The sequence below is a fragment of the Rhinoraja longicauda genome, chromosome 7, assembly GCF_053455715.1.
Source record: "Rhinoraja longicauda isolate Sanriku21f chromosome 7, sRhiLon1.1, whole genome shotgun sequence".
NCBI lineage: Eukaryota > Metazoa > Chordata > Chondrichthyes > Rajiformes > Arhynchobatidae > Rhinoraja > Rhinoraja longicauda.
Genome location: NC_135959.1, coordinates 54,897,408 through 54,920,513, shown reverse-complemented (window position 1 = coordinate 54,920,513; position 23,106 = coordinate 54,897,408). Strand labels below are relative to the sequence as shown.

Sequence of the window (23,106 nt, the reverse complement as noted above, 5' to 3'; positions counted from 1 at the left end):
AGGCCCTTTGGCACACTCGGTCCATGTCGACCATCGATCACCCGTTCACACTAGTTCTACGATATCCCACTTTTGTATCGACTCCCTATACACTAGGGGCAACTTACAGAGGCCAATTAACCCATAATTAACCTGCACATCTTTGGGATTTCGAGGAAGCCGGATCACCCAGAATAAACCCATGCGATCACAGTGAGAATGTGCAAACTCCACGACCCAAGGTTAGGATGGAGCCCAGGTCTCTGGCCCTATGAGAGAGCAGCTCTACCAGCTGCACCACTGTGCCGCCCAATATTTGATGCCTGCAGTCATGCCAAGACTTACTACTTTAGATGCCAGGAACCGAACTTGCAAGCCTGAAGCCTCCTGTAGTGCAGAAAGCAGACCCCAAAATGGTTGTAGGTCCTGCAGCCACATTGACCTATCCTCTGTGGCTGTCTTGAAAACCTTTATCAGTTTATGTCTCTGCTCCTAACTTTGCCAGCTAACAAATCTTGTCAGAGTTGTAAATGTTTCTAGATGCTGCTGACATTGCAGAAACACAAAAACTATTAAGAATGAAATCCAATGTGAAACATCTGAAATTTTACTTTTAAAAACAGGAAACAAATATATTTTAAACACTTTAATAAAATAATTTAAAACATTGAACAAGATTCTAAACTTTAAAAGAAAGGAAATGAATTTCTGCCTTTCTTCCCTGAGCCTATTTCCTCTGGAATGAATGAGGTTGCAGATACTGCACCAGCTCTTAACTTACACAGGATGGAAGAGTTGATTTCCCCATGGTATATTCTGGGGATACTCGGCAGGGTGGAGCTCAGTTGCAGGACTCCACGGGGAAATATAGTGGTGGACGGCAGAAACATATGAATTACCAACTGGAAAAGCTTCAAGCTGGAAAGGGTGCAGAGAAGATTTACGAAGATGGTGTCAGGACTCAAGGGCCTGAGCTGTGGGGAGATGTTGAGCAGGCCAGGACTGTTCCCTGGAGCGCAGGTTGAGGGGCGATCTAATAGAGGTGTACAAAATCATAAGAGGAATAGACACACAGAGTCTCCTGTCCAGAGTAGGGGAATCGAGAACCAGAGGATATTTTAGGCGAGGGGGGGGGGGGGAGGGAGATTTAATAGAACCCAAGAGTAACATTTTCACACAAAGGATGATGAATGTATGGAACGAACTGCCAGAGGAGAGGAGGTAGTTGATGCAGGGACTATCTCAATGTTTAAAATAAACATTTAGATAGGTTCATTGATAGGACATATCAGGAGGGATATGGGCCAAACACAAGCAGCTGCGACTAGTGTGGATGGGACGTGTTGGTCAGTGTGGGCAAGTTGGGCCAAAGTGCCTGTTTCCTCGCTGTATGACTTTATGACCAACTATTGGTAAGCTTAGGACTTTAGCACGTAACTAAGTATGTGTAGACATCCAGGATTGCTGCCAGTTAGATAGGTAAATACAGTGTAATTAACAGTGTAAATAACACACTTTTAGTGTTGAACCTGAATCTGTTGTCATCAACATTCAAGTTATCTCTTTTGGAAATACATTTTACAAATCAACTTATTTTTAACTCTTTCATTTGGTCACCTGATTGGATTGATTTGTTGATCTGTAAACAAGAGAAATCTTTAATACAATTTAGATACAATTTAAACTGGGATCAGCAATTTCCCCAAATCACCTAAGAAATATTATTGTGAGTAAGCTAAGAAGTTGATCTGGATCACTAAAACAAAATTACTTTTGCAATAGTAGAGATTGAGTGTCATAATAGCATCAGAGACAAGGGAATAGTTTTAGTTTCTTTTGTTTTTGAGATACAGCATGGAAACAGGTCTTTTGACCCACAGAGTCTATGCCGACCAGCGATCACCTGTACATTAGTTCTATCCTACACACTAGGGGCAATTTACAGAAGCCAATTAATTTGCAAACCTACACATCGTTAGAATGTGGGAGGAAACCAGGGCACCGGGAGAAAATCCATGCGGTCACAGGAAGAATGTACAAACACCGTATAGACAGCATCCATAGTTAGGATTGAACCCTGGTCTCTGGTGTTGTAAGTCAACAATTCTACCGCTGCGCCACCGTGCCACCAGAGTCAGAACATTAACCATTGTCAAGAGTGACCCATTGTTGCCCCCTACATTGAGGGCCCTGAGGAATGGCTATTTTGTGCAGTATTTGTACAGTTATTTTTATAGGGCAGATAACAGCCAGAGATTCATGTTTACTATGATTATTGGGCAGCATTAAGAATAGCATGTTTTGTCATTCTTTTCTTCTAGTTTGGATTTGTGGAATTATTGGATGGCAGGCGATTGCTAGCACAGGAAATGAGAAGTCTGGAGGGATACCAGCAACACCAACAGAGGACTTTGATCCCTCTGACAAATCGTGAGACTGGATTCATCAGATATCTGGATTCTGGAATCTGGCATTTAGCCTTCTACAATGATGGGAAACAGATGGAGCAGGTCTCCTTTATAACCACTGCCATAGGTAAGCTCTCACTGAAACATAATGACGATCAGGTACATTTACTAATTACAGTCATTACTTTTTTATACACAATGTATGATTCATCCCTCAAAGAAAAAACTCTGGGATTAGCTCTACCATTACATAAATAAGAGCTTCTTTTCATGCTTCTGACAAATTCGAAATACCTACACTTCTAACCCATATATGCTCAATTATATTTATTCCTAAAACATCACCATTTAATGTTTATCTTTATATTAATCCCCAATTGGCCATTATGCTACCAAGGTTTTAGGTTCAAGCTGAATATGGAGAGATTTCTTATTTTTAGTTTATTCTAAAAGTGTGTGGTTAATGTATTCTTAAAAATAGAAATGTTCTGCCTGCTTTAATTTCTCTATTTTAACCTGTGGTATTAATCACTAAATTCATTGAAACAAGCAGCTCTATCTTCCAATGTCTTTCCCATATTTAAGAGATCCAATAGGTTTTAGATGAGATACTGAATCAACTTTCCAGTGTGTCTCTTTAGGTGAATGTGAAAGATGCCAGAGCATCATTTAAAGAAGGGGAATGGAGATTTCAACATCTCCTGATCCAAAGACGTAGAGGTTTGTAGGTTACTTGGCTTGGGTTTGTATACTTGGTACAAGTGTAAATTGTCCCTAGTGTGTGTAGGCTCGTGTTAATATGCGGGGATTGGTGGGTTGAAGGGCATGTTTCCGTGCTGTATCTCTAAAACTAAAAAAAATGAAATATTTAGTTAATAATCTGCATCATTAAAATCCATCATCTGGTTACTTTGACATTGCTGTTTTTTGTGGGAATTCCTGTGCGCAAATTGGTTAACAAGGAGAATGGCTTTAATTCCTTGGGGAAACTTGATAAGGTTATATTGTGAAACTTGCAATTTTGATTTTAAATGAGTTTCGTTCATTTAAAATTAAAGTCAGATCCTGGAAGTGCATTTCCCTTCCTTATGCCTGCAATGTTATGTCTGCATCGTTCATGAGAGTGGCCCATCAACTCTTGATTGAGCAATTTTGATCCCTGCATTGTTTTAAAATTCAGATTTTCTTTCCTAATATGCAAATTCATCACATACATTTGTGTAAATTCTGAACTTTAATATGAAACTCTTCCCTTGCTTATGGACCTTTTTATTACATTGAGATTGATGTCATTCGGGAAAATACATAGTTATCCCATCTATTGTGAAACAAAAAAACTCCCTCCTCATTGGAACTGTCTAAAAAGACAAGATGTTGTGCACAAAACCTTGTTCTGTAAATTACCTTTGAGGTCTACCTGAGTGCAAGATGATTTTCACTCCCCGTGTTCAGTTATTGTCTCATAGACAAATCCCAAGACCAATGTTTAGAGCTTTTTTAATCACTCTTCCAGCAAACTTCATTGAAGATTAGCCCCCTGAGAATGTATTTCCGACGGCATTAGACAATAAGAATACTCTTCCCGCAGCTGGTGGTCTCTCAGCAGTTCGCTCTGGAACTATTGGCACTGTGATTGATCATAAGAAATATTTCGTTTCAGATAATTGATTAGCTGTAGTTTCAACAGTATTCATCATAACATGATCTTCTAATTCGTCCGTCAATTTTTGAGAGCGGGACACTGGGAAATAACTGGCCTACTTTCTGTCTCCAAACTGAGCTCGTCGTTGGAATAATGGGTTTCTTTGTTCTCCTCTCAACAAAACTGAAATTAACTGTGTGGGGACTGCTGCATATAACATTTCACACAGATTCCAGAATGAAAGCAGTCAATGCAAGCTGTAAACAAGTGGGGACACATTGTTGCCTGGCTGCTCTGATCTGAAAAAGCTAAACATTTCTGGAGGCTTAACACATTTTGATGCTTTAGTAGCCTGGATGTTCAGCTGAAAGTAAAGATGAGGTTAACCTGATTCATTGTTACTGTTCATTAGCACATGTGCAGTTAAACATAAAAATTAAGAAGCAGCTGCCTGACTCCATCATGTGTATTACTACCACAGTAAACTTGCCGGGAGACAGGTTTATGGAACAAATGGAAGGTGTGGTGCTTGCCAACTAAATTCTAAACTCACCATGAATTATTCTAGTCTACTTGTTTGTTTTGTTTGCGCACAAATTGTGATAGTCGTAATATTCTGCCTGGCAAGGAAATTTATTTTTATGGGTTTGGGCCTCATTATTGTCAGATTTTTAAAAAATCTTTAATTAGTCACTTGCTCTTTCCTTCTGACTGTTTTTATACCTTTCCCTGATTCTCAACTTTATCGTGACTTCACCTCGGTGCGTTAATTTGGCAACAACAACAATTCCACCCCATACAGGTTCAGACCCTCAGTGATTCACTGCGAATTGATCAGTGTGAGTGGTTGAACAAACAAACTTTTAATTGATCTTCTCAGTCGAGTACTTGGTTATCTATTGAGACCATGCACTGGAATTTGTCTCGAATTATCCCAACTTCCAGTACAAAGCACACCAGCAACCATGGGGGAAAATACAAATATATTCTTCATTCAACTCTGCAGTCCACCTCTGCCCCATCATTTACTGAATAATCGTTTAAATAGAAATCTATGTTTCCTTTTAATATTTTACTTTGGTCAATGGCTTTATCTGTGTGATGCCTTATTTATATTGAATTCTGGAGTTTTTGCTACAGTTGTGACTTTGATAGCTCTTGCAGCGACACTCCAAATGAACCACCTCCCAGTGCCACTTCTTAACCCACAGCCTGCACTGCTCTCAACCTAAAATCAAAATATTACACTTGTTCCAAGGTACAGGCCCATCACCAATTTTCCGGCAACTGATGGTCCGGCGCTTCCTTTAATCCAGACCAAATTACGAGAGCGCACTTGAAATCACCCCCCAGAAGTCTCCCAAAAATTTGGCGTCTCGGCCGGGTAAGGCGGCTGATCTCGACCTCATTGGGACTTCCATGGTTGATCAAGGGGTTGAATTTGCCCCCTGCAGCCAGTTCTGGCCGAAGCCGGCAGATCCATTTCCATAGCTGACTTCCGTGGCCGATCGACAGGTTGAATTTGCCTCCTCCAGCGGGGCTCTGGAACTCTGAGGCCCACTTTGCGGGCTGGTATCTCAGTCCTTCAGCGGCCTATGCGGGCCGTCCCAGTACCGTTGGACTCTTCTCGGTATTCCTCTGGTAACCGATAATCCCGAAAGACTCTGGAACCAAGGGTGCTGGAAAATTGATGGTTGACCTGTATTGGATAGAAAATGAAATGCTTCCACACAGAGCAGTGCACTTGTTGGTGGTCAGTGGGTAATGTGTTTCTGAATGAAGCAGAAGGTTAAGATGATCCTGTTCTGAGAGGGAGGGAAAATGTGTCGGCAGAAGCCAATGTCGAAAAAAATGGATTTTTATGTAGAAAAGAGGAACTTGCATCCCAGTATTGCATGTTACTAATCTTTACAGTTCTTGATATTTGTTCTGAAAATCTAACGTCGGCCTATGGTTTCACTTCCTCTTAGAGCCTGCAGATGAATGCCCAGCTAATTGTTATGGGAATGGAGAGTGTATTTCAGGAACATGTCACTGTTTCCTTGGTTACATTGGACCAGACTGCGCACGAGGTAACAGCTTTTTATTGCAGTAGTTATCAGTCCGAAATTACTTTCCAAATCATGGAAGAATAACTAATCTACTGATTCCACACTGAATATGTGTAAATGTAAACAATGGTAACATTTAACAATGGGCAAAATGCTTGGTGCTGTACTGGTAACACTAAGGTGATGGCCTTGAAATTGGTTTCCATGGTGCAGTACACGTGAGAATCACCTGTAAGGCCAATACACCAAGTCCTGGAGGAACTCAACGGGTCAGGCACCATATGTGGAGGGAATGGACAGGCGACGATTTCGGATAGGGCCAATAGCAAGAACGTGAAGTCTGAATCTGTCAGCCGCAATTGTTTATTATCGTGAGATAATATTATCGGCCCTTGTGTGAAATCAAAGACTGACTGTGTCAAAGACAAATGGCAAGTATACTTGTCGTAGGGAGGAGGGAAATCGAGGAATGGATGCCTAGTACCTCTGCATATTATTTGAAACCAAACAAAATGCTCCAGTTCCTTTCAGGTGTACAAAAAGACGATAGAAACTTGTCAGTTAAGAAGCAATCTATAAATTGAATTTAAGAATTGTTGGTTTGGTTTCCAAGGTCTCTGATAATATTGAATATAACATCAGATAAACCTTGTTGTTATTACTCAGACTTGACACCTAAACAAAAGAAATGCTCCCTTTTCTATAATGACTGGTACTTGTCTTGACTTATGAATTGAAAGTCAATGTGATCAACACTGGTCTCCTCTCCTGCACCCTGTTTCTTCGTTATTCTTAAACATTGAATATATGGTCGGGAGATTCATCTTCAGTGATCGGTGGCATGTTGGCGCAGCGATAGAGCTATTGCCTCACAACGCCACAGACCAGGTTCGATCCAGACTATGGTTGCTGTCTGTGTGGAGTTTGTACATTCCCCTTGTGACCCCGTGGGTTTTCTCCAGGCGCTTCGGTTTCCTCCCACATCTCAGACGCGCAGGTTTGTTGGTTAATTGGCTTCTGTAAATTGCCCCGAGTGTGTATGATGTGAAAGTGGGATAACATACAACTAGTGTAAACAGGTGATTGATGATCAGCGTGGACTTGGTGGGCCATCGGGCCTGTTTCCACACTTTATCTCCAGATCTGTATCTAAACACACAAAATAGTATTGCCTGTGCCTTGTCCTCTGCTTCCGAAACTCAGCTCCATTGACTGCAGATGAACCAAATCTCAGAACATACAACTTGCCGCCACTGTCATGTTACATGTTTAGTTGAAGCAGCTGAGGAGGACAATTTTCCATGTTTGCAAAGTGAAAGATGATGTGTTGTTCCATTTAAAATGTGGACACATGTCATTTAAAAAAAAAGATTCTACAACACATCAAAAAGTTTTGCAATAATACCAGGAATGGGATTGGGAATGGAACAGCAGTATTTTGGAAGCATAAGCGCATATTTTTTCTGTGAGCTTTGTAGGATGGCATTTTCAGAGGTTTAGCCATTACCTTTACAAGGCGACTAATTCCCATTAGGAAGGTTACTGAAATCAAACTGAAGCAATGGCCCAAAAGCCATCCCTAACATCGGATGAGATAAATCATGAATGCCGGAGGTACAAACAAGCAATGAAGTATTCAGGTGGAGCAAATAAGTTGTATAAGCAATGCTCATGCATTGTCCTAGTTAAAACATTCTTTGGCTCTTTCCCAATTATCCTCAGGCTAAATTTAAATAGTTCACTTTGAGCTTATTTGCTTTTGGCCAGTAATTATTTTTAAAAAATGCTTCAATGTGCCTCCTAATGATTAAAATTTATTAAAACAAGATGATATATCTAAATTTCTGCAGGTGAAATATGTCATTATGCCCTTGGTATTAGCAGTACAGTCCTTCCACCTTTTGGAGATCAGTATGTTCATATGCGTCAAGAATTATCACCGACAGAGTTCCAGTTTCCAGTCACAGTTCAGAATCTGGAGCAAGCCATAGAAACTTAGAAAATAGGTGCAGCAGGAGGCCATTTGGCCCATCGAGCCAGCACCGCCATTCATTGTGATCATGGCTGATCATCCACAATCAGTAACCTGTGCCTGCCTTCTCCCCATTAAATGCATCCAGTGAATTGGCCTCCATTGCCTTCTGTGGCAGAGAATTCCACAAATTCACAACTCTCTGGATGAAAAAGTTTCTTCTCGCCTCAGTTTTAACTGGTCTCCCCTTTATTCTTAGACTGTGGCCCCTGGTTCTGGACTCCCCCAACATTGGGAACATTTTTCCTGCATTGAGCTTGTCCTGATATGGTCTCACCATGGCCCTATACAACTGCAGAAGGACCTCTTTGCTCCAATACTCAAATCCTCTCGTTATGAAGGCCAACATGCCATTAGCTTTCTTCACTGCCTGCTGTACCTGTACGCTTACTTTTAGTGACTGGTCTATAAGGACACCAAGGTCTTGTTGCACTTCCACTTTACCTAATCTCATACCATTGAGATAATAAACTGCCTCCTTGTTTTTGCCGCCAAAGTGGATAACCTCACATTTATCTATTATACTGCATCTGCCATGCATCTGCCCACTCACTCAACCTGTCCAAGTCACCCTGCAACCTCCTAACATCCTCTTCACAGTTCACACTGCCACCCAGCTTTGTGTCATCTGCAAACTTGCTAGTGTTACTTCTAATTCCATCATCCAAATCATTAATATATAGTGTAAATAGTTGCGGCCCCAGCACCGAGCCTTGTGGCACTCAACTCGCCACTGCTTGCCATTCTGAAAAGGACCCATTTATTCCTACTCTTTGCTTCCTATCTGCCAACCAATTCCCTATCCATGTCAATACCCTCCCCTCAATACCATGTGCTCTAATTTTGCTCACCAACCTCCCGTGTGGGAACTTATTAAAGGCTTTCTGAAAGTCTAGATACATTACATCCATTGGCTCTCCTTCACCCATTTTACTTGTCACATCCTCAAAAAATTCCAGAAGATTAATCAAGCAGGATTTCCCCTTCATAAATCCATGCTGACTTGGACCAATCCTTTTACTGCTATCCAGATGTGCCGTTATTACCTCTTTAATAATTGACTCAAGCATCTTCCCCACCACCGATGTCAAGCTAACTGGTTTATAATTCCCTGTTTTCTCTCTCGCTTCTTTCTTGAAAAGTGGGATAACATTAACTACTCTCCGATCCACAGGAACTGATCCTGAATCTATTGAACATTGGAAAATGATCACCAATGCGTCCACGATTTCTAGAGCCACCTCCTTGAGTACCCTGGGATGCAGATCATCATGGTCTGGGGATTTATCAACCTTCAGTCCCATCAGTCTACTCAATACTATTTCTCGCCTAATGCAAATTTCTTTCAGTTCCTCTGTCTCCCTAGATCCTCTCTCCTCTAGTACATCTGGGAGATTGTTTGTGTCTTCCTTGGTGAAGATTGATCCGAAGTACCTGTTCAACTTTTCTGCCATTTCCTTGTTACCCATAATAATTTCACCCATTTCTGCCTTCAAGGGACCCACATTTGGCTTTACTAATCTTTTTCTCTTAACATACCTAAAGAAGCTTTTACTGTCCTTCTTGATATTCTTGGCCAGCTTCCCTTCGTACTTCATTTTTTAAGCCCATATTGCCCTTTTTGCTACCTTCTGTTGTCCTTTGAAAGTTGCCCAATCCCAGTCTTCCCGCTACTCTTTGCTATCTTATACATCTTTTATTTTTATTCCATCTCTATCTTCCCTTGCCTCTTACTCCCCTTAGAATCTTTCTTCCTCTTTGGAATGAAATGATCCTGCATCTTCTGAATTGCGCCCAGAAATTCCTGCCATTGCTGTTCCACCATTTCCTGCTAGGATCCTTTTCCATTTGACCTTGGCCAGCTCCTTTCTCTTGCCTTCATAGTCCCCTTTATTCAACGGCAACACGGACATTTCTCATTTAACCTTCTCCCTCTCAAATTGCAGATTAAAATTAATCATATTATGGTCACGACCTCCACGTTCCTTTACCTTGTAAAATCCTTATTAAAGGATTCCCTTATAAAATCTGGTTCATTGGACAACACTAAATCCAGAATTGCCTTCTCTCTGGTAGGCTCCAGTACAAGCTGCTCTAAGAATCCATTTCAGAGCCACTCTACAAACTCCCTTTCTTGGGGTCCAGAACCAACCTGATTTTCCCAGTCTACCTGCTTATTGAAATCCCCCATAACCACAGTGGCATTACCTTTGTTACATGCCAGTATTAACTCCTGCTGCAACTTACACCCTATATCCAGGCCACTGTTTGGGGGCCTGTAGATAACTCCCATTAGTGTCTTCTTACTTTTACAATTCCTCAACTTTATCCACAGTGACTCTACATCGTTAGTTCCTATGTCACCCCTCGCAAGGGACTGAATTTCGACCCTTACCAACAGAGCTACCCCACTTCCTCTGCCCACCTGCCTATCCTTTCTATAGGATGTTTAACCCTGTAGAATGTCTAACCAATCCTAGCAGGTAGCTCAAGAACTTTGGCTGAAATTGAGTTTCACTGTACCTTAATTGGTACATGTGACAATAAGCTGTCCTTGAAATCAGATGGCCTGCCTCTCGGCCAGAATGATGTTTCACCCAATCAGCATGAGGTGGGAAGAGAGGAAGGTGACTGAAGATGGAAGTTCCTCTCATGTATGATTTATTTTGGAACTCTACAATCACATCAATCCACATCTTGTTTGCAACCTTGTGAAAATCTTTACTCAATCTTCCACCAAATTCTTGTTTATCCACGATTAATTCCACCCCTTCCAATTCAAGCAAGATTTGATAAACTGATTGGGGCCTGTAGTAAACGAGAATTGTTTGAAGATTATTAAACACATCAAGACCAAAATAGATTGGAGTAGAGTTAGGCCATTCGGCCCATCGAGCCTGCTCCGCCATTCGATCATAGTTGATCTATTTTCCCTCTCAACCCCATTCTCCTGTCTTCTCCCCATAACCTTTCATACCCTTACTAATGAAGAACTTATCAATCTCTGTTTTAAAAATACCCAATGACTTGACCTCCACCGCCAATGCTATGGCAATGAATTCCACAGATTCACCACCCTCTGGCTAAATAAATTCTTCCTCATCTCCATTTTAAAGGTATGTCCTTTTATTCTGAGGCTGTTCCATCTGGTCCCAGACTATCCCTGCAAGGTGAAGGGGAAAAGATTTAATATAAATCTGAGAGGTAACTTTTTCATACAATGGGTGGCGGGAGTATGGAACAAGCTGCCAGAGAAGGTAGTTGAGGTAGGGACTATCCCAACATTTAAGAAACAATTAGACAGGTACATGGATGGGACAGGTTTGGAGCGATATGGACCAAACGCAGACAGGTGGGACTAGTGTAGCTGGGAATTGTTGGTCGGTGTGGGAAAGTTGGGCTGAAGGGCCTGTTTCCACACTGTATCACTCTAAGACTCTATGACACGACTGCAAACATCATCTCCACATCCACTGTGTTTGGTTAAAATGTCTCAGCAATGTATCTCTAAATTAAACTAAACTAACCTTTACCTGTGTTGATGTAACTTTGATTTGCTTCACAGCATCTTGCCCTGTGCTATGCAGTGGCAATGGACAGTATGTGAAAGGACGCTGTTTGTGCCACAGTGGTTGGAAGGGAGCAGAGTGCGACATTCCCACAAACCAGTGCCTTGACTCCACCTGTGGCAACCATGGAACCTGCATCATGGGGACATGCATCTGCAACTCGGGCTATAAAGGAGAGAATTGCAAACAAGGTAAATGGCCTACTTCACCATTAATCATCCAGTGTCAGGATGCCTGAATTTACACAGGACAGGAAGCAAAGAATGTAATCATCTCCCAGACACTGCAGCGAGAAGAAATACTGAAAGGTTACAGCCAGTAAGGAACAGATTAATAGCCACTGTGCTCCAGTTTTAAAGCACGATGAAGGCTGGAGTAGAAATGAGTTTTGGACTCCATGCAAGTGGAGACTGCTTGGTATTCTGCTGCCTGTATAACAGGTATAACAGGTATAACAGAGCTTTATTTGTCGTTCGGTACCGAAGTACCAAACGAAACTACATAGCAGTCATAGAAAAAAAAAAGAACACAAGACAAACGTCCATCACAGTGACTCCAAACACCCCCTCACTGTGATGGAGGCAACAAAACTTCCACTCTCTTCCCCACGCCCACGGACAGACAGCTCGTCCCCGACCGACCCGCACAGTCCCCGCACCGGGCGCTGAAACGTCTCGCGGCCGAACCGGGCGATGAAAGGCCCGCGACCAAGCCTTGCGCAGCTAAGTCCCGTGGTCGAGCCGCACCGGGCGATGTCAAGTCAGCAGCCGAGCCGCACCAGCGATGAAAAGCCCCGCAGCCGAGCTGCACCGGGCAATGTTAAGCCCCGCGGCCGAGCCGCACCGGGCGATGTTAAGTCCCGCAGCCGAGCCGCACCAGCGGTGAAAAGTCCCGCAGCCGAGCTGCACCGGGCGATGTTAAGCCCCGCAGCCGAGCTGCACCGGGCGATGTTAAGCCCCGCAGCCGAGCTGCACCGGGCACTGTTAAGTCCAGCGGCCAAGCCGCACCGGGATGTAAAGTCCAGCGGCCAAGCCGCACCGGGATGTAAAGTCCAGCGGCCAAGCCGCACCGGGATGTAAAGTCCAGCGGCCGAGCCGCAGCGGGCGATGTTAGGCCCCGCAGCCGAGCCGCACCCGTGAGGAAGAGAAAAGTTCCTCCCCCCCCCCCCCACACCCACCCACACCACCCCCTCCCACACATACACAACCAAAAAAATATATATAAAAACCATCCCAACACCGACACACAACAAAAAAAGGGAAAAAAAAGACGGACAGAAAGCTAGTCAGCCGCTGCCGTTAGGCGCCGCCACAACAAATATTCTTCACCTTTTCCTCTTTCCTTGTTGGTCTCCTCGTATGCTGATTAATAGTTAAAAGGTGGCCTCTTGTCAGGGTCTTTCTTTCATGTGTAGGAAGAAACTGCAGATGCTCATTTACACTGAAGATAGACATAAAATGCTGGAGTAACTCAGCGGGTCAGGCAGCATCTCTGTAGAAAAGGAAAAGGTGACGTTTTGGGTCTAGACCCTTCATCACACTGAAGTCTGAAGCAAAAAAGTCTGACGAAAGGTCTCGACCCAAAACGTCACCCATTCCTTTTCTCCAGAGATGCTGCCTGACCCATTGAGTTACTCCAGCATTTTGTGTTTATCTTTTTTATTTCATGGTCGGGTGATCGATGGTCGGCGTGGACTACGGTGGACTGAAGGGCCTTAGAGGAAATGCAATCTTGTTTCTCTGACCTTTTTCTTTCCAAAATACTCCATTCTTCTGGATGGTGCCCGTACACATTACCCATGTAGGAAGCATCCTTTAGAAATCAGCTACTCCTGCATTTGTCTCTTTTGCACCATTACCCTTCTGTCATTTGTTGCCTTGTACAATTTTAGCGTGCAAAGTTTTCAACACTGTAACCTTGTCATGTGTCCTCATGTAGATCTAACATGTTTGAAAGTAATAAATCTTGGGACTTTTTGTATCGAGACTGCATCTCGAGGAAACTGCAACTGACAACCAACTGAAGTAAATTACAATTGGTCAAAAGCAGATTCTACTTTATGCTCATCTTCAGTTGCAGCATCCGTACATTATTACCAGTGTGTTCCTCATTCCCCATTCTCAGAACATCCCATTGTTTCTTTCATGTTACTTCATTATTGTCTTATAATTGTAACATTAATTAATCATCTCGTCCTTTTTCTTTGCCAACAACGGTGATTGGTTCAGGTCTTCACCATCATTGCGCTGAATTAACTGGTCATTTATTTAATATGTATTTGTTGTGTTTAATATGTGGTGCGGTGGTAGAGTTGCTGCCTTACGGCGCCAGAGACCCGGGTTCTATCCTGACTTCAGGTGCTGCCTGTACGGAGTTGCACCTTCCCCATGTGACCTGCATGGATTTTCTCCGAGTGCTCTGGTTGCCTCCCACATTCCAAAGACGTACAGAGTTGTAGGTTAATTAGCTTGGTAAATTGTAACTTGTCCCTAGTGTGTGTAGGATAGTGTTAGTGCGCGGGGATTGCTGATCGGCACAAACTCAGTGGGCCAGATAGCCTGTTTCCGCACTGTATCTCTAAATTAAACTGCACTAATGTGCCTGTAAGTCTGCAAGAAGTCAGAATTTCACTGCTCTTGCCCCGGTGCAGTGCCTAAAAATTACTGCAAATTTGAACACGATGTGCTGGAATAACTTAGCAGATCAGGCACCATCTCTAGAGAATATGGACGTGACACTTCAGGTAGGGAAACTTCTTCAGTGTGAAGAAGGGTCTCGACTCGAAAGAGTCTGAAAAGGGTTCCAACTCAAAACGGCAACTAGAATATGTTTTCCAGAGATGCATCCTGGCTCGCTGAATTAGTCCAGCACTATGTCCTTTTTTGAAAGGACCTGCAGTTCCTTGTATCTCCTTTGCAAATTTGAAATTGCATTGCCAGAGTGGAGCCATTCTGTGCATGTTTTGGGGTCTTTTACTGCTGGTTGATAGCACAGTAAGTTAATTATTGGGTGAGGTGTTCAGATCTGTTAGCGCTGCTTTTCAGCATCAAACTCTCTTAAATGACAATCAAACTGGGACACGGCCAACTGGTTCTGCAAACTGTCCTTTTTTAGTCGTATTGCTGTAATGTTCTGCATTCCAGATAATTGAGACACTACTTTGCTGATTCATTATATGAGTTTGAGTGTAAATGGCATGTCATCGCTGGCAATATAAGCAGAAATTTCTTTAGTCAGAGGGTGGTGAATCTGTGGACTTCATTGCTAGAGAAGGCAGTGGAGGCCAAGTCAGCGGATATTTTTAAGGTGGAGATAGATGGATTCTTGATTAGTACAGGTGTCAGAGGTTATGGGGAGAAGGCAGGAGAATGGGATTAGGAGGGAGAGATAGATCAGCCATGATTGAATGGCAGAGTAGACTTGTAATTCTACTCCTATCCCTTATGACTTTTTGACCAATAGTTAAACCAACAGATGGTATGATTTAAGATCGGTGCATGATTTCCCCAGCTGAACTTCCTCAGATGATGTCCATGAGTGGCTCCCTGGGATGCTTGGGTATGTGTAGCTGTGGTCGATCTATGTTTGGAAAGTTGTTATCAGCAGCAATCAACCAGAAATGGTTACGTTATAAAGTCAATTTTGGAGATAAAAATTACATTTCAGAAATCAGATGAAAAGTGGGTTCCAGAAGATCACAGAATACATCGTCCAATATCCCATGTATATTTAGGATACAGTAATATCAGCCTCTTCAAGAATTTGTCTGCAAGCCAACAGGTTATTCTAAAATTCAGTGACCCTCTGGGAAAAGGGAAATCTTTTTACATCAAAACAAGAATCGGAAGTAAAATAAGTTTATGTGCAACGTACACCAGGAAGCAATTTGATGAAAGATTATGCTGACAATTTAGGGTGGCACGGTGGCATAGCAGTAGAGCTGCTGCATTACTGTGCCAGAGACCCGGTTGGATCCTGACTACCGGTGCTGTCTGTACAGAGTTTGGACGTTTCCCCTGTGACCACGTGGGTTTTCTCTGGGTGTTCCGGTTTCCTCCCACACTCCAAGGACGTGCAGGTTTGTAGGTTAATAGGCTTCTGTAAATTGTAAATTGTCCCAAGTGTGTAGGTTAGTGCTAGTGTACGGGGTGATCGCTGCTCGGCAGGCGGAAGGGCCTGTTTCCGGCTGTATCTCCCTAAATACTTTGATGACTTCACAATCATTTCCACTGCTATAAATTAGATTAAAACTTGTTTATGTAGCTGGCTGCTATACTTGGAGCAAACAGATGTACATATCGATCGTACTTTATGCTTTGAAGAATGCCCACGCGAATAATTGCTTTCCTGCATAAATGACAGAAAAATATTGCAATTAACAAACAGTTAAAAATATGTTCTGTTCCCAAAGCAGTTCTACTGTATTTTAGAATAATTGATTTCTTATTAAGAGCTACTCTCTTAACTATTTCATGACCAAAGATTACCATAAAGCATTAAAAATACATTTGATTTTCTGCGCACTCACCAAAAGATATTTCTGCAGGTTTTGAATATTGTAAAATACGAAGCATTAATAACATTGAAAGTCATGTTTATATTTCCTTTTGAGGATATGGATTTAATATCATTTCCATTGAATGAATAATAAGCAAACAATTTATATTGATTTGCGTGGAGTAAATTTGCTTTGGTCCTTCATAATTAAATAAATTACCAAAGATTTCAATTTCACAGACCCCTGTTATCCAAAACAAAAGTTAACATCGTCTCAGTCATTAGAATTTATAAACGTGAGGCAGCACAGTGGCGCAACAGTAGAGTTTCTGCCTTACAGTGCCAGAGACCCAGGTTCGATCTTGAATACGGATGCTGTCTCCATGGAGTTTGTACAATCTCCCTGTGACATTGTGGGTTTTCACCAAGTTTCCTTCCACATTCTAAAGATGTACAGGGTTGTAGGTTAATTGGCTTCTGTAAATTGTCTTCAGTGTGTATGGTACAACTAGTGTACAGGTGATCGGCGGCACGGTAGCGCAGCGGTAGAGTTGCTGCTTTACAGCGAATGCAGCGCCGGAGACTCAGGTTCGATCCTGACTACGGGTGCTGCACTGTAAGGAGTTTGTACGTTCTCCCCGTGACCTGCGTGGGTTTTCTCCGAGATCTTCGGTTTCCTCCCACACTCCAAAGACGTACAGGTATGTAGGTTAATTGGCTGGGTAAATGTAAAAATTGTCCCTAGTGGGTGTAGGATAGTGTTAATGTACGGGGATCACTGGGCGGCACGGACTTGGAGGGCCGAAAAGGCCTGTTTCCGGCTGTATATATATGATGATGATGATGATGATCGCTGGTTGGCCCAAATTCGGTAGGCCGAAAGGCCTATTACCACGCTATATCTCTAAAACTAAAACTAAAACTGAATAATATTGTGTAACTAAGATTATGCCTTCAGCCAAAGATTCAGCCTGCCTTGAAATATTTACAAAACTGTGTGTGCACAACTGAGTCAAAGCGAGCAGATTTCATGTTGCAAAGATTTAATTATCACTTTGCGCATAGGCTATTTCTTTCAGAGTATCTATGCAAGACATGCCCGAGTCTGATGTACCAATCAGAACTTGACACAGCTAGTCTCTAAGATGGAGACACAAAGAATTGCAATTGTTGGTTTTACAACAAAAAAAAGATACACAGTGCCGGAGTAACTCAGAAGGTCAGGCAGTTTCTCCGAAGAAGTTGGATAGGTGGCGTTTCGAGCATTGGGAACCTTCTTCAGACTGATTATGGTAGGGGGTAGAAAGCTGGAAGAGAAGTGGGGACAGGACAAAGCCTGGCAACTGATAGGTGGACACAGGTGCAATGGGTTTTTGTTTGGCCAGGAATGAAAAGACAAATAGTGTGAGATAAGGATAAGCTCCAGGATAAGGGTAGCCTCCTTGAGTTATTCCAGCATTTTGTGTCCATTTTTGGTGTAAAGCAGCATCTGCAGTTCATTTTTATTACATGATGGATTGTACCTTGTTCTTTTCCAGTAGTCAGGCTGTTGTATTCTTTCCTCAACATGAAAGCTCATTAAGCCAATTTTGAGCAGAGGTCCCTCCACATTAAAACCCCTTGATGCTGTTGGCATTTGACATTCACATCTGTTCTAAAAATACTTTACCATCCTTTTTACCCACAGTATGCAAGAAGTAGAAGTGCCCTGTGTGCACTGGAAGATCTATTTTTTAACATCTTTATCACCTTCTTTGAAGAAAAATTCTCAGGAATATCTCAGCCTTGGTGATTGCTGTGGGATGTGGGTTTATTTTATCACCTCAGTTGTTGATTCAATTTGCACCTACTGGCACTCACCGCCAAAGAGAAAACTGTTTCCATGGCAACAGAACAAGCAATCAATTTAGTTTGAAAGACAGAATCTGAAGGAAAAAAAATCAACAGCATTTTAAATAAATTGTTTCCCAAATAAAGTAAATACATTCTGCTTGCATTAATGTTGAGGCTGTCAATATCGAATCTGGACTGTGATCGTTGTGAAAAGTGGATGTCAGACACACTTCAATGGGAATTACAAGCGAGGATCAATTAAATAAATTTACCCTCTGTTATTAACAGTTCTGTGAGATGACCTGGAATTAGTGCATTCAATTATTGTTGCTTAAAAATTCAAATACACAACATTTTTCTTACTGTGTTCCGCAATTGAAAATCAATTTTAATCTTCTGGAGTGAACATTAATAACGACCATTTGCATCAGTTGTCAAATTAATTTCTTGGAGTAAGTAATTATAGTGACTCTGATGACCCTAATTAGCAAATACTAACTTGTTCTGATGGTCTCTATCTCTGGGAGCACACTGAACTTCATTGTCTTACCAATGTCTCCCAAACTAGAGTATCTAACAGGTAAATAACGCACCTGCCTTGGGACACCCACACTATATCTTTTTTATTCCCCTAACATCCTAGCTACAATTAGAGAGCAGACCTGAATGATTATCTACCTCGTTGGAGACCCTCAGACGATATTTGATTGGACTTTGCTGGCTTTATCTTGCACGAAACGTTATTCACGTTATTTATTCCCTTGATCATGTATCTGTTCAATGTGGATGGCTCGATTGTAATCATGTATTGGCTATCCACTGACTGGTTAGCATGTAACAAAAGCTATTTCCTGTACCTCGGTACAGATGAAAATAAACTAAACTCAATTAAACTCAACTCAACTAAACTAAACTCAACAAAAAAATGTGGTGGTCTGGTCCAGTGCACGGCTTCTCCACTGCAAGCAAACAATGCCACTCAATGCAAGCTCTTCATCCCATCTCCACCCATCTCATCTTTAGCTTTGCCAGACCAATCCTTAAGTCTTGGTTTGGAAAGCAGCGCTGGGCGATATGTTTTAGATCCAATTGTGCAACACATGGTCAAATGTGCCCAAAGTCTCAAATGCCAATGGGCCAACCAAAAACACAAATCCCAAAAAATCCACCCCTTTCACACGTCATTCCATATAATTTATCCCTTTAAATGTATTTTTAAAGAAACACCTTTGCCATCTAGAAATCTTTACATTGCTTCTTAAGCAGTCCAATCAGAAAACTGTTGTTGTTTGCAAACAGAAGTTCAAATGGTTTAGTACAATGCATCAGCGTCAGCATAATATTTTATTTATTTCCAAGTAATGGACAACCAAAATCTTTCAGCTTTCCCTTTTGCAAGTTTTTTTTGCATTTTGGAAAGTCAAACCAGGGCTGGACATATACAGAGAATGGCAGGAATCTGGAGAATGTTGTTGAACAGAGACAACTTGGTGTACATAGTTCCCTGAATGTGGTAACACAGGTAGACAGGCTGTGAAGAAAGCATGCTTGCCTTCATCAGCCAACACATTGAATATAAGTCTGAAGAAGTTTCCCCACCCGAAATGTTACCTATCCATGTTCTCCAGATAGGTGGCCTGACCCACTTAATTACTCCAGCACTTTGTGTCCTTTTTTGTACACCAGCATCTGCAATACTTTGTTTCTACATTGAAATTAAAAGTTGGAATGTCATGTTAAATTGTACAATACATTGGTTAAGCCACACTTGGTGTATTGTGTGTAGTTCTAGTCACCACACAATGGAAAAGGTATGAGTAATCTGAACAGGGTGCATAAAAGATTCACAAAGTTGTTGCATGGACTGTCGGGCTTGAGTTATATGGGGAGATTGTGGGGAGATGGGGTTATATGGGGAGATTGGATAAGCTGGGTTTGTATTTCCTGGAGCAGGGGGCTGGGAAATTGTTTGATGGGTATGAAAATGATGTAAGTCACAGGTGGTTAGACAGCTAGAGTTTGTTTCCCCATAGTGGGGTTGTCTTTAGGGGATAGCATTAAGGTGAATGTCAGGAGGTTGTAACATAGAAACATAGAAAAATAGGTGCAGCAGTAGGCCATTTGGCCCTTCAAGCCAGCAACGCCATTCAATATGATCATGGCTAATCATCTAAAATCAGTTCCCTGTTCCTGCTTTTTCCCCAATCCCTTGATTCCTTTAACCCTAAGAGCTAAATCTAACTCCCTCTTGAAAATATCCATTGAATTGGCACTGCCTTCTGTGGCAGAGAATTCCACAGATTCACAACTCTCTGGGTGAATTTCTTTTTCCTCATCTCAGTCCTAAATAGCCTATTCATTATTCTTAAACTGTGACCCCTGGTTCTGAGCCAATGTCGGGAATGTCGGGAATATTTTTCCTGTATCTAGCCTGTCCAATCCTTTAAGAATTTTATATGTTTCCATAAGATATCCTCTCATCCTTCTAAATTCCAAGCCCAGTCGACCCATTCTTTCATCAGATGTCAGGAGGTTATAACATAGAAACTTAGAAACAGGAGTAGGAGTAGGGGGTGCAGGAGTAGGCCAAAGGGATTTTCAGGGGTATTTTTTTCACCAAAGTGGAGTTGGTTCCAGAAATGAGTTGCCAGAGGAGGTGGTGGCAAGAGCAGTCATCGCATTTACGAGGATTTGGACGGTGCTCAAATGACCGAGGCAGAGTGAGATATGCAGTTAATGCAGGCAAGTGGGATTAATATAGATAGGAATGGTGGAGGACATAGATTATGGAGGGCTGAACAGTCGGCTTGTGTGACTTTATTTAGCTTCTGTTTATAAAAAGAAAAAATGCTTCCTTCATTTTGACCTGGTAGTTGCAGCAACTCAAACATTATGTAGCTTTCCATCTTCTTGTGTACTTCTAGCAAAGGGAATTTCCAGGCACAGCTTTTACTCCAGCATCGGCTTAAATATGCTAACTCCCATGCAATAAAGAGAGGCTCATCAGTTTTTCAATGGTCACTCCTTCCTTTCTCAATCCTCCAGAATTATTTGTGTCTCTCTGATTCCGACAATGTATTAATTCTGAATTGCTATCCCTATTTGCATTCCCATCACTTGATTTTCAATGCTTCTGAGATTCAGGGAAAATATATAATGTCCAATTTAAAATATAATAAATACTTTCTTAAGTACCCACGACAATCTCCAACCCACACTCTCCTTCATGAGATTCTGTGTTGGCATCAGAACCTTTAAAATTCCATTTTCACATTTGATTATAAAGATGAGTCTCACTTTTCATTATGTGGAGAATGGATTATTTATTCCTGAAATTGCTGAGAACGCTTATATGGAATATTATAAGCCCATGGACTCTAGCTCAGTGTATATTCTGTGACCTATCAACTAGTTTCATTTCAACTTTGTTCACGATCCATTTTTTAATGTTCCTCACGACGTATAAGTGCTGACCCAGTGCATATTTGTAATGAACAAGAATTTGGAATTAAAAAGCGCATCAATGAAGAAATACTTCCAGATTTGGGAGTGGGGTGAGGATAACATTGTCTAGATTTTCATATTGCTTCACCCTGCCCTCTGACTAAAACAATTCATAATTACATCCTGGAAAACATGAACCACTTTCCACCAGTCAGTGAAGATGGTCACCGATGATGACATTTACCACTGGCTTCAATGTGGTGGTGCAGCCTTCAATGTGTTAGTACAGTCTTTGGCTGTTTGAGGAGAAGTGCTTAGAAGACGGCACAATGGCGTAGTGGTAGAGTTGCTGCCTTACAGCACCAGGGACCCAGGTTTGATCCTGACTACGGTTGCTGTCTGTACGGAGTTTGTACGTTCTCCCTGTGACCACATGGGTTTTCTCCAGGTGCTCCGGTTTCCTCCCACATTCCAGAGACGTACAGGTTTGTAGGTTAATTGGCTTCTGTAAATTGTCCCTACTGTGTAGGATAATGCCAGAGTGTGGGATAATCGCTGGTCGGTGCCACAAGGGCCTGTTTCCAAGCTGTATCTCTAAAGTCTACAGCCAAAACCCTTAGACCGTGCCACCATTTTCACAATCTATGGGCAGCAGTGATCCCTGCTCCTCTTATACACATTTGAGACATGAATACATCCTGTAATCATCTCAAGGCATTGGAAAAATATTTCCAACACAACCTTCATTAAAAACGCCAAATTGACTGGAAGAATGAGTGAACCATAACCTCTGTATTGAGGCCCAATTATTCTGAGATGGCAACATCCAAGAACGCAAAAAAAATAGAAGAGTTGGCCACCGGGCCCTTCAATAGTTTCAATACAGTAATTAGTGGTTCAATTGTTCTTTATTATCACATGTACAGATATATAGTGAAATGCTTTATTTGCATACAGTTCAGTAAATTATTGCCATACCTAATCCCCGATTTGGTAGAAAGTGCATAGAAACAGTCCACTGCAAGAGTCGCCAGCGCTTGACGCCATTTTCAAAGTTTAGTCCGGTCCACGCACTCGGTCTTCCAGAGTAGCGGCCGATGTAGGCGAGCCTCAGGCTGATGCAGGGCCTCTGGCAGTCGCTTCCATCTGGATCATCCAGTCAACCATGGTCCCTCTCCATATATATTTAGCTTCAACATTACAATGGTAGACAGGTAATTCTGCTGAATTACATACGGTGCCCTCCATAATGTTTGGAATAAAGACCCATCATTTATTTATTTGCCTCCGTACTCCACAATTTGAGATTTGTAATAAAAAAAATCACATGTGGTTAAAGTGTACATTGTCAGATTTTAATAAAGGCCATTTTTATACATTTTGGTTTCACCATGTAGAAATTACAGCTGTGTTTATACATCGTCCCCCCATTTCAGGCCACCATAATGTTTGGGACACATGGCTTCGCAGGTATTTGTAATTGCTCAGGTGTGTTTAATTGCCTCCTTAATGCAGGTATAAGGGAGCTCTCAGCACCAGTCTTTCCTCCAGTCTTTCCAACACCTTTGGAAACTTTTATTGCTGTTTCTCAACATGAGGACCAAAGTTGTGCTAATGAAAGTCAAAGAAGCCATTATGAGCCTGAGAAACA

The 23,106-nt window shown here is 42.0% G+C and overlaps 1 protein-coding gene across 17 annotated transcripts in view; it reads left to right on the top strand.

The window, feature by feature from the left end:
• Window positions 1–23,106, top strand: part of tenm4 (teneurin transmembrane protein 4) — a 1,451,267-nt gene that overhangs the window by 1,308,656 nt on the left and 119,505 nt on the right. For all 17 annotated transcript variants that reach the window (XM_078402642.1, XM_078402641.1, XM_078402643.1 and 14 more), the window contains 3 exons: window positions 2,301–2,514; window positions 6,000–6,101; window positions 11,678–11,872. In XM_078402642.1, coding sequence (XP_078258768.1) covers window positions 2,301–2,514; window positions 6,000–6,101; window positions 11,678–11,872 — 511 coding nt within the window. The remainder of the gene's footprint in view (window positions 1–2,300; window positions 2,515–5,999; window positions 6,102–11,677; window positions 11,873–23,106) is intronic.